We start from the raw sequence: 12671 nt of genomic DNA, 5'->3' as shown, positions 1-12671 counted from the left end.
TTGAAAAGTTGGTGACGTGAAACATTATAATAATCCCAATTCTCTTGACATAGACGGGCAGAAGCTGAGGTGCAGTGAGTAAACAGTTATAATAAGCGGTAAAGCAGTCCAGCGCTAAGACATGTTAATTTAGCAACTCCTATTGTATCATAGACAATCCAAGGGCATATAATTAAATGAGCATCATCGGACCATGGAAGGTCGCCCAAAAGAACGGGTTTCATTGGTCCCCGACTCCCAAATAAAGTTCCTATATCCAAAGATAAGTATGGGTTGTAATTTTGTATTCTGGCAGATGGTCATATAGTGCTTTAAGATAAAATATAATATAATGTCCAATTTCAGACCAAGTTTGTTTTGTTATTAAGGTGAAATTACAAGAAGTTGAGTTTCCTAACGCTTTAGTTTGGAGAATGTTAACAGTTCGACAGTAGGAGGAGCCACAGAGCAGAGATGTTTTTGACTCCAGCTAAACTTTTTTGGTCAACTTCTATGTCTTCCTTTACAATTTGTTTTGTGTATTGTATGTCGTGTTCTGTTATTTTTCCTACTATCGAGTTGTCCTCGGTCTTGCTGTGTCATGCTTTCTAGAGAACTGAAATAAAGTTCAAACTGTCACTCAACAACCCTTTCATTGATAAAAGTGATAAGTATTTCAAGATGTGTCGAACTATTGCTGCTTTGAATGACTTCCGTTTCCTCTACAAAACACATTTCACATTAATACAGGGGAACGAAAACGCTCGAGCGAGTTATAACTTTTGTCAATACATGTTGTTCCGCCACTCAACAAACATTCTTTAATACTTTTGTTCCCGGTCCACCCCCTTCTCTGTCCCACGGAGGGAAAACAGAAGGGAGGGAGAAGCAGAACAGAAGGGAAGGAGAGAGAGGGAGAGGGATAGAGGAAGAGGGAAAGAAAGTGTTTGAGTGCGTCTGTGTTCAGTCCAACTTGTGAAAAGTTGCAATCGTTTGTCTCCGTTTCCAAATTCTTCCAGTTGAGGAGAGCCGCGCGGGGGAACGTCCGTGCTGGAGATAGCCGACTAAAAAATGGGACGACTGTGGCTCGCGCTGCTCACTTCGTTGCTATGGCAATGCTGCCAGGCTCAGCAAAGAGGTGAGTCCTCGCGGCGATTGATAGCCCTTTTAATCAATTCGCCCACGCACCTCAAGTTTCCTCTATTTCAAAGGCTGTCCCGTTTCTCCAAAGGTCTCCAGTCCCCCCCGCAGTAATTACAATTCTATAATATGAGTTGGCTAAACTCAAGAAATGTCACCACTAATGTCCAGGTATACCTCTTTCTAGGCCTATAAATCTACCTTTAAGTTATATCTCTGCTCTCCGACTGTCCTGGAGTTCGAGCGTCAATGCTCTTATGGTCTTGTTATATATGGTGATGATTGCTTTGGAAGTGACCCCTACACACCTTCGTGTGGCATTAGGAAAAAATACAGCTTTGCTGAGTTGAACAAAGTGGTTTCAATTGTGCTATTTTAGCTTCATATTTTTCAAAAATATTTGGCTGTTTTATTCTAAAAGGGTATCTTTATTTTATTCTGAAATAGTAAAAAAAACAAAACGAAACAGGGACTATGATAAAAACACCATTATTTCCCTGCAGGGTTAAAAGTAATTTTCTTGTTATTGTCTGCGAAACTACTCTACCAACTTTATTAAGACACAGCCTAGCACTCAGACTCAAGTCTCACCACTTCACCACTTCATTATTTTTCCTAGTTAGGTGTGTCATTGTGAAGTCTCCTCTTGACCCCAGTGTTCTGCCGGTGCCTCTCACTAAAACCCAAACCTGAATGTATCACTGACTACAGCTACCAGGTCCAGTGAGTTATTATGCCGGTTGGTTCAACTTACTCATCTAAACAGTTAGCGTAATGCAGTGGCGATTGTGTGTATTTGTGTGTGTGTGTGTGTGTGTGTGTGTGTGTGTGTGTGTGTGTGTGTGTGTGTGTGTGTGTGTGTGTGTGTGTGTATTTGTGTCGTCCGGCGCCTGTGTTCCTGTGTGGAGGCGGCTGCCTGTCATCAGTGGGAGGGAGGTTGTCCTAGTGGGGGGGCAGAGAATAATACTTGTCACCTGAAAAATAAGACAAATCTTGCGGCCGTCATGTTCCTCGCTGTCTGGTTCTGTGCTATTTGTCGGCAGCCACTGTTCAACCCAGTAGCGCCTTGGACCTCCCACGGAGAGGAGGACAAGAGTGTGTGTTTTGTGTGTGGTGAGAGGGAAGGCGCCCTATTAGGCAGGCTGAGTATGTGTGTGCGTGTGTGTGTGGGTTACAGGGGGGGGGGGGGGGGGGGGGGAGGGAGAGGCCATCTGCGTGCGGGGTCCTCATTACCAGGCATGTCAGCGGCCACGCTCCCTATCAGTAGCCACTCGCTCGCTCACTCCCGTGGAGACGGACAGAGATTGGGGGGGTGGGGGTGGAGGGTGGAGGGGGGTGGGGGTGGAGGGGGGAGGGGGGAGGGGGGAGGGGGTACTGGGGGGAGAGGAGGACGTTGGGAGAGTTGGGGGCAGGTGCTGAAACGGAGAAGAGCAAGGCGGAGGAAGGTTGGAGGCTGGAGGATGAGGATCAAGAGCAGAGGAGGCAGCAAGGGAGGTGGAGGAGGAGGTGGAGGAGGAGGAAGGAGGCGGGCCCTGATGAACTGGCTCGAAGTCTAAATGTGTATTTATGTGTCTATATATATATATATACCTATAAGTAAGGCATAGTCCTTTATAAGCCGGTTAATAATGAACTGATCATTAACACAAGATTCTGTCATAAGCCTTTAGTTAATGAGGAACTAATCATTAATAAATCATTATTATACGTTTGTATATGATTAATAATTACTATGTTAAACCTCCCTTATTTAATCACTGTGTTCAATGTTGAATAGCCATTACTAACAATGTCAAGATCGACCCTCTAATGACCTCACAAGTGGTAGTTTATGATTGACAGATAAGCCCACCAGTATATATTATATTATACACTTTAGTACTACCAGATCAAAGATGCAGCTTTATAAAAAGACAAGCCCTTAAAATTGGTGATACGATAGTGATAAAAAACAATGCTCTTAGAAATGGTGTCATAAAGATATTCATGGTACTATAATAATATCAACAATAGTCATAGTAATGCTATTTCAGTCATGAAAGTGCAGACATGTTCCCTCACAGATCTTGTGCACGGGACATTGGCTTAAGTGTATGAATGGGAATGGAAGCACTCTACTGTGCATGGGTGTGCTGACACCCTAGAGAATTCACCATTCAAAACCCAAGCTTATTAATATCACATGCACCATCCCCCACAAAAAAAATACAAATTATACCAATGGATCAAGACATTGTACAGAAGAAAAGTTGATTTTCCATCAGCGACGTAAGATTTTTGTCCTTATTCACAGTACTTAATAAATGATTTTGATTAAGCAAGTCTTCTGTGTCAAAACAGCAGAAAGAGGTCCTCAATTTAGAGTGGCACTGCAGGGCAGCAGCGCTTCTCTTCCGTGAGATTAAAATGAATAGTTGGTTTGATTTGAATCGAGTGCAATATTTGAACTCATCAGTGGTGTGCACCTCCGAATGGGGCCGGAAAAAGAAGAAACTGGGTTTCCTCTAGGTCTTCAGAGAAATCAGGGCTGCTTTTATGAGGTGAATTCATCCCAATATCATTATTATGCTTGTAAAATATGTTGATCTCTTGCAACCATGTTAATGTGAATGGCAGCCTGGCTGAACTGAATGGGATTTGACAGAGCTCCTCAGAGGATGGTTCTCTTAGTCTATTCCAAAGCCAGGGAACCATCGTGAATATCAATAGATCCTCGATGGAAGGGTGGGTGTGAGGGCCTCAATGGAGACTCTGAACGGTGGAACGAAGGAGGGAAAGTAGGAGGAAAGGATAGAAGGAAGGACAAATGGAAGGGAGGAAGGGAGGTATGATGGGCGGAAGGAAGAAAGGGAGGAAGGAAGAAAGGAGGAAGGGAAGGAAGGAAACATGGAAAGAAGGGAGAGGGGAGGGAGGGAGGAAGAATGGAAAGAAGAGAGGGAGGGAGGTAGGATGGGTGGATGGAAGGGAGGGAAGAAAGGAAGAACAAAATGGAAGGCTGGTTGAAGGGTTGTTGGAGTGATTTACAGTCTAAGCTCAACACTTGTTATTTGTGTATTGCAACAGCTGTGTTGTACGCTGTTGTCTTCCTCTTTCCTGAATGTTTTTATGTTCATTTTACCATTTAAAACATACTCAATGTAATCCTACGAGATGGCAGGTTGCTTTCTAACTAAGGAGTATCAATTATGGATTCCTGTCATTTAGTGGTTTTGCTCTGCTTTGGTCTCTACGAGGTTGTCACTGGATTCCACGTCACCACTGATAAGTGAGGGAATGTGCTTCTCGCCCTCACGCAGAGTGGTCGTCAACAGGTGGTGGGAGTGCATGTCAAGGTGGACGGATACTTTGGCGGCTAAATTTAGTCAGGTGCTAAGTTAAAGTGGGTGCAAGATCCTTTCCATGGATTAGAGGGGAAGAGGAACTGAGAAGACACTGATTCTGTGTGTGTGTGTGTGTGTGTGTGTGTGTGTGTGTGTGTGTGTGTGTGTGTGTGTGTGTGTGTGTGTGTGTGTGTGTGTGTGTGTGTGCGCGTGTGTGTGTGTGTGTCTGTGTGTGTGTGCATGTGTCTGTGTGTGTTTGTGTGTGTGCTTTTGTGTGTGTGCTTTTGTGGGTACCCCCCCCCCCACACACACCTACATTTAAAGTTGTCAAATTATTTAAAGTAGGTCAGGGAGGATGTTAGCTTACAGCTAAGATGTACCACTGATTTCAAAGAGTAAGAAAAGCAATATAAGGTTTATATTTTTTTGTTGATATCAAAAAAGTAATTTGCATCGAGACTGAAGTCTGGTGGGACACATTCCCCCCCCCTGCTGCGGTTTTCAGAGGATATGTTGGCCCAAATCAAATTGTCCATGGATCTCTTAGCCATCATTTGCTTGCATATTTAAGACTTTTTTGTAGGTTTGTTTGTGAATTGGTTATTGTGTATGTCATAGCTTTTCCCCTTTGGGCCTGTTCTAGCCCAGGAAAACAAATCGTACACTATGAGAGAACTTGTGTGTGTGTGTGTGTGTGTGTGTGTGTGTGTGTGTGTGTGTGTGTGTGTGTGTGTGTGTGCGCGTGTGCGTGTGCGTGCGTGCGTGCGTGCGTGCGTGCGTGCGTGCGTGCGTGCGTGCGTGCGTGCGTGCTTTATGGAGTTGCACTGTTATCTATATGTGTGCGTAAACACTCTGTCTATGAGTATGAGTGGTATTTACTAACATATAATTGCATTGTGCACACACACACACACACACACTTGTTTGTTTGCGTGTATTTGTGCATGTTCTGTTGTGGGGGCAAGTGTTCTAGTGTGTACGTATGTTCGTGTGTATAAATGCCTGCATATACCCATGTGTGTTTCTGTTGTTGGGAGCAGCGTTGATAATGTTCAGGAGAAAATCAATAGTTAATTCTACCAGGATCACAAGAGCTGCCCCTGCATGTTCAGTTCTACTGTTGTTTCGGAGACAATGCGAAACAGAGCATGATTTGATGAATTAGTGTGTGTGTGTGTGTGTGTGTGTGTGTGTGTGTGTGTGTCTGTGTGTGTGTGTGTGTGTGTGTGTGTGTGTGTGTGTGTGTGTGTGTGTGTGTGTGTGTGTGTGCGCGCGCATGCGCGCGCGTGCGTGCGTGCGTGCGTGCGTGCGTGTGCGTGGGTGGGTGTTTGTGTGTGTGTGGGTTGGTGGGTGGGTGGGTGTTTGTGTGTGTTTGTGTTAGTGCATGTGATTGCTTGCATGGATGCTTCCTACATCTTCCACTAAAGATTACTTAGACTCTCCCATCCAAAGTCCTTACAATTCCTATAAATACCCAAACTGTTGACACAAATTCATCGGAAGAACATTAGAAGCAGTAAAATTGCTTAGGGGAGTATATTGTACAAAGGAATGCATATATTAATATGGAAAATACAGGTAAAGCTTGAAAATAGCCTGCACCTCTGGGCCTTTTCAAAAAACTGTATTCCCCTGTGTGAACTTTAATTTATGTATTAAATAACTGTATTCATGGAATGGAGGATGGTGCTTTCCTCAAACTAAAACCTGAAATACAATTTTGTAGTACACAAATGCTGATGCTGACATACGTCGATGTGATAAGCACATAATAAACACCTCAAAATCAAAGTGGCCCATTACTGAGTTGGAGAAATATAAGACTTAATAAAAGCAGTAAAACAAACCATGTCTGCAGTGTGTGATATCACATATCCTTCCACCAACACTAGATGTGAAATGTTCTGGTTGTGGCGGTGAAAGAGCCTTACGCAATCTCCAGCTCAAATGTTCAGACTTCCGAAAGCAAACAGCCCAGATGATTGGCTGGCACATCCTAACCAGACACGCTTTGACCCCTGAGGTCTTCAGATGGAGGCGGACAGACAGGCAGGCAGGCAGGCAGAAGTCAGTCAGTCAGTCAGTCAGTCAGTCAGTCAGTCAGTCAGTCAGTCAGTCAGTCAGTCAGTCAGTCATATAGATAGATAGGAATTTAGATAGATAGATGGACATATGGATGGATGTATGGACGGATGGGTCAGCCGGACAGACAGACAGACAGACAGATAGACAGATAGACAGACTGACGGACAGGGGTTTGACACTTTAACCTTGTGGCTGCATGCTGCATGCCAGACACACAGATGTCCAGCTGCCAAAACAGCCACCCCCTCACCATGCAAAAAAACTAACCACACAAACTTCAAGACCTGACTCATGTGTCTGCAGCTGCACTAAAGGGAACGAAAGCTTAATAGAACCCCCCCCCCCCACACCCCTCCATCTCTCTAGGTTCTCTCCTGTGATCTTTCAGGATGCCTATATCTTCCCAGGGGACTTCCTGTGGTAACACATGGTGTCAATACAGACACACTGTGTTGATCTGTTCCACCCAACCCCTCGTCCCCTCTCTCCTTGACTGTTTGTCCTCCTCCTTGTTCCTCTGTACTCTCCACTATTCCCTCTCTTCTCTGCTCCCTCTCCTTCCTGGCCCCTTCTCTCATTTCACCTTTTTGTTTTGCTACTCATTTTATTTTTGGCTCCATTTTTGTAACACAGAAGGATTTCTCTCTCCATCTCTCCCTGGCGGTCTCACACTTTACACATACACACAGATCTTTTTCATTGGCGGCTGGGAGCCGATAGTTAAATTGGGGGGTACTCTCAAAGACAGGGCACATCTGTCTGAAGTCTCTGAAGTCTTATTCTCATTAGAACAGAAACGGTAAACGTTGAATTTCGTTCACCACTCATATCCGAATTTCCTTCAGAACCCCATTATATGAATTCCCTTGATCCAGTACAGAGACTGGTTTCGAGGGTTTCACCGCTCCAGATTAAGCCGACACCAATTTATGTTTGAACTGGTTGATGAGAAAAAGACAAACTGGGTTTCATGGCCTATGCTACCTCTCCCTCAGCGGCGTGCTCCACAGAGCACTGTGTGAGTGCTCTGCAGAGACTTTGCTGGAGCCAAGACTAGAATGCGGTCAAGGGTTAGACCTCAGACCCAGGGCCTCTTCTCAAGTCTGCCTCTAGATTGATGCCAGCTGCTTTCTGGTGGGCTGCCCATAATGACCCGCTCAGACCACCACATCCTTGTTCGACACATGGTTAAGAGACGCCGTTCACAGTGGATCTGGCTGAGCTTTTACTATGAGTAACACTGTTTGTCTGTGAGGGCCATGGGTATGTCATACTATCTTCTGTTTGTGTATGCTATGTGCGTATTTGGGTCTGAGATTTACGTCTGGATTTGATACATGTGTTTGTGTGTTTGTACATGTGCATATGCCTGTGCATGTGTGTGTGTATGTTGGTGTGTGTGGCAGTACAAGGATTCCTTGTGTCGTGACCTTTATATTAAAGCGACCTCTAACCTCTTACACTCATGAACTCTGGCCACTCAGGGGTCGTTCATCCTGCGACCCCCTTAATGTTATCATGACCCCGGCACACTGTGTGGTCAAAAGAGAGTCTGTGGGGGGGCTGAAAGAAGCAGCAGCAGCTGCATCAGCCAGGGCTAATGTTGGAGCCTGTGTTGAAGGCTGTCATTTTCATTGGTTCATTCAATGGTTGCGGTTTTGAACAGGGTGTACAGGGCTCAACTGCAAATTAATTGTTTTATTCAGCGGTTATTAGTGATTAAAATTAGAGGATGTTTAAGGATGATTGACAGGTCACACTGGTCAGCTTTCTCTCTCCTCTCTCTCTCTCTCTCTCTCTCTCTCTCTCTCTCTCTCTCTCTCTCTCTCTCTCTCTCTCTCTCTCTCTCTCTCTCTCTCTCTCTCTCTCTCTCTCTCTCTCTCTCTCTCTCTGATAAGGAAGCAAATGTGTAACACAGAGAAATAAAGGATTTCCAATAAGCTGTAATAAATGTACAGGTCCTTCGGTATGTAAAAGAGATAAGTCTCAGGTCGGCACTTAAATTATCCCATATTTATGTGTGCCACATTTTGCCTCCCATTTAAAGTATAGATAGTATCGACAGACAGACGGACTGAAGCCCTAGAACAGTCCATCACCTGGCTGTTATTGTTTAGAGCCTAAATGACAAATCTGTATGCTGCACACACAAGCTGTTCGCAAACCAGCTTTCACATGGAGAAACACACACCCACATGCACTCACTTACACGTTGGTAGAGACCCACACACACACACACACACACACACACACACACACACACACACACACACACACACACACACACACACACACATACACATACACATACACATACACATACACATACATACATACATACATACATACAGACACACACACACGCACAACAAAAAGCCATTAGAATTTTTGTGGCTTGGTTTGTTTCTGCGATTGAGGCGATAAAGGAATCTGTGTGTTGGGTCTATTAGGCCGGCCTAGCTATGGATTTATCATTTATACCCCTCCACGATTCTGTGTGTGTTTGTGTGCGTGTGTGTGTGTGTGTGTGTGTGTGCATATTTCTGTACAACTGTGCATGACATGAGCAGAAAGGCCAGAGATGCAGAGCTGAAGAGAAGAGTGAGTGAGGGAGAGAGAGAGAGAGAGCCACATGTGGAAAAGACATGTGGTGAGGAACCTGAAAAAACAGGGCGCAGGTTGTGTTTACATTTGTTTAGGTTTTTTTTGTGTTGTTGTTTCCTTGTATTTCCATTATTCTTTCCACCGTCTGTCATAAAAGGATTGGATTGGTGCCCGTGCATGTTTTCCTGCCCATGTTTGTGTGTGAACCTGCATTGAAAGTACAGCGCGAGTGTGAAAAGGGGGAGAAAGAGAGAGCGAGAGCGAGGGTGCCAAAGCCAAAGAGAGACAGAGACAAACATATTCTGGATGTAATTTCATATTTCCATTATTTCTTTTTGTATTTCCATTATTCTCTGCTTCGGCAAATCCGCAGAGAGGCCAGAGCATAGAAAATGCCAATGGAAATATGTGTTTATGTGTTTGCACTGGTGTGTCTTGGTGTGTGTGGGTGTGTTTGTGTGTGTCATATGGCACGCAGAGGAATATTTCACCCCCACCCCCAAACTTCCTGTATGCAGGATTTTGTATTTTTGGAAAGAACCGTGACATACGTTTTTATCACTATTTATTTTCTAACTCTTTATAGGAGGGAGATATGAGGGTCTTATGGCGTTAGGAAGGATTTACAGGAAAGTTACCTGGAAATTTCCTGGATTTTTACCAGAGAATACGAGAAGCCTAAAATGAACAACAAGTAATTGCAAAAGACGATATTTTACCCATTGATTGTTCTTTTTCCACAAAAGACGGGGTCATGTATTTAAGATGGAGGTGACGGAGATGAGAAATTGGATGAGAAATTGGTCGGTGCAAACCAGAAATAGCTGTGTTTGGCTTTGTCTAAGCAGCCCTTACTGCGATAGAAAAGGCAGACCTAATAAAACACTGATGGCTTGTGGGTTAACAGATGCCCTGAAGGTAGGCCAAACTAAATGACTCTGGGTACTCTCTACTGGAAGGTAGGATGAGGGCACACACTCATGCATGAGCACATGCACACGTAACAATCGAAAGCAGGAAACTGACAAAAACAGCCATGAACATGAAAGCCAATATTACAAATGGTCTGGGATGAGGGGTCACAAAAGGGATGCTGCATCAGGTAATTCTGAATAATAACATGAAATGGGGGCCTTGAAAAATGTTTGTTTGCCTGTGTGCATGCATATGTGTCCCTTTCAGCGTGTGTGCGTATGTGTGTGTGTGTGTGTGTGTGTGTAGTGTGCGGCCTTGTCTGAACCCTATTGACTAGCATGGGTGAAAGGCGAGCTATGCCGTCAACACGGTCCGGTTCGCCGCTTGTTTTGATGAGTGGGCGGGTGAGGAGGTGGCCTGAGAGTCGGTCGCGGCATATTTGTGTTTTTCCTGGAGGATCCTCGCTCCGCTGGGGAACGCGGCTCCTATACAGCCACTCAACCGGGGTCTTTGTCCCCAGGCCGGTCCGCCTGGGGCCAGACTAACAAAGAGCCCTGTTCTCTGTTCTCATCTGTTCTGTGGGGTTGTGGCGAGCAACAAAGAACATTTGACTTTGTCCCTTCCCAGCTGAACCTGATTTGGCTGTTCTTTTTCGTCTTCCCTTTTTTGATATTCGGACATGCCCCCCCTCCCCCTCCTGGGAACGAGACCTGCGGACAAACCCCCCCTCTGTGATTGATATTCTGGACCGATCGGCTGTAATAAAAGGCTACAGGAAGGAGGAGGGGCTGTGATCAGTGGATGGCGCTGTGTTCTGTGCCTAGCGATGATCTATGGGGCGTGCCCGTTGGGAGCGCTGGTTAAAGCTGGTCCATGCAGCTGTGTCCTACCTCCAGGGGGAACTGAGGGAGGGGGCTGTAGGGTTTATGTGATGGGGTTGGGACATGGTGAGGCTCTATAGGAGTGACGGAAAACAAAAAACAAATATATATTATATATATATGTGTATATATACGCGTTATTTTTTATTATATATATATATATATATATATATATATATATATATATATATATATATATATATATATATATATATATATATATATTAGGGCTGTCAAGCGATTAAAAAAATGTATCTAATTAATTACAGGCTCTGTGATTAGTTAATCTTAATTAATCGCATACTTACATTATCCGAGAAAGTATTTCAAAATAATTTAATTCAAGTAAATTATGGCAGATGGCTGATTCAATGAATAAAAGACATTATAGACTTTAAAGTTCAATGTCTCTTTTATTTAAAACATGTCTTTCATTAACATACGGTGCATTTTAAGATAAAATTAATAACATTTCCTCAATCAAGATTCAATGCATCTCAGTCGAGTGTGGCTTGACGAGGCTGGCTGCTAGCGCCAGCTTCAGGGGCTGTGGCAGCTACCTGCGAGCTTGCTACCAAATGTTTTCGTTGAGGTGATATTTAAAGATGAACTGAACTGAAATATCAACATCGATAACTTGTTAGTTATGACCATGATAAAAAAAAATTACACAAAGAAAATGCGTCTTTTAGTATTAGAGCGCCGATGACGTCACTGGCATGGCAGGACTAGGTCGTTGCTGCAGACACGCAAACGTCTTCTACACTCCACGGCGGAAAATAAAAAAATAAAAAAATAGTGATTTTAATATGGCTGGTTACGCGTTTGAGCCTGTGAGGGACATGCCTGTACTGTCCGACTGCAACCCGGTGGAGAGGGATCAATTCCAGGCTCCAGCTCCACCTTGCGTGTGCGTACTGCCGGAGCATTGACACTGCCATTGAATCGGTCTGCTGCCGAGAGGTCCCGGTCAACCTTGACCATCTAATGGTGGGATTAGGTTGCATAACCATGCATCGGGCATTTCGGATGCTGTGCGGCGAGGACGTCCGAGTGGAGACACTGGAGCGCCCCATAAATAGCAACCAAGTAACAAGGCCAAAACAATCACTCCCCCTCCGATATCCTTTGATGCGTTTCAGGAATATCTCCGTAAAGACGGACTCATTGCGGAAACGCAACGAGCTGTACAAACGCTGTAGTACCTACATATTCAAGGCGCTGGTTCTCCACAAAAATAAGTGGAGCGCACCAAGCCTGCGCGCATCTGCGCTGTATAAACATTCAAGTCGAGGAGGAGATAGTAGTTGTGAGTAGAAATACTTTTTAATGTACAGTTAGTAATTAAATTGACCAAGGGGCTGTATTTAAAGCTACAAAAATAATACAAAAAAACCCCTGTAACTTTCAACGCAACTCTAACGTCGCTTTAGGCGTCCACACGCATCCTAACACGAAACCGCATAGGTCCAGTTTTATTTGAAACTACCCTGGGACCATGGACCACTTTCTGGTGGATGTTGGTGGATATTGCACGGATGGATATTGCACAGAGACATCTTACTATGAAACTACTTCTTCGAGTTTAACTCCCTCTGCATCAGCAATCGGCTAGTCAGCGAACAACAGGGTGAGTAGAAAGGGACATTTGTGGAACTTCTGTTTACAGACCCGCCGTGATTTAATTAGCAGCTTGGAAACATAGATCTGTGATATCGTCGGAGTAATAGTTTATACACTTTATGGT

The 12671-nt window shown here is 44.4% G+C and overlaps 1 protein-coding gene across 1 annotated transcript in view; it reads left to right on the top strand.

The window, feature by feature from the left end:
* Window positions 1-742: 742 nt before the first annotated feature.
* The window catches only part of lama2 (laminin, alpha 2), a 146501-nt gene continuing 134572 nt past the window's right edge, over window positions 743-12671 (top strand). Inside the window, 1 exon segment of the mRNA XM_060042433.1 lies at window positions 743-1117. Within this exon segment, the coding sequence (XP_059898416.1) occupies window positions 1051-1117 (67 nt within the window). The 5' untranslated portion in view covers window positions 743-1050.

Source organism: Gadus macrocephalus, chromosome 21 (assembly GCF_031168955.1).
Source record: "Gadus macrocephalus chromosome 21, ASM3116895v1".
In the NCBI taxonomy this organism is placed as follows: Eukaryota; Metazoa; Chordata; class Actinopteri; order Gadiformes; family Gadidae; genus Gadus; species Gadus macrocephalus.
Note: the sequence above shows the minus strand (reverse complement) of the source record. Positions and strands in the feature narration are given on the sequence as shown.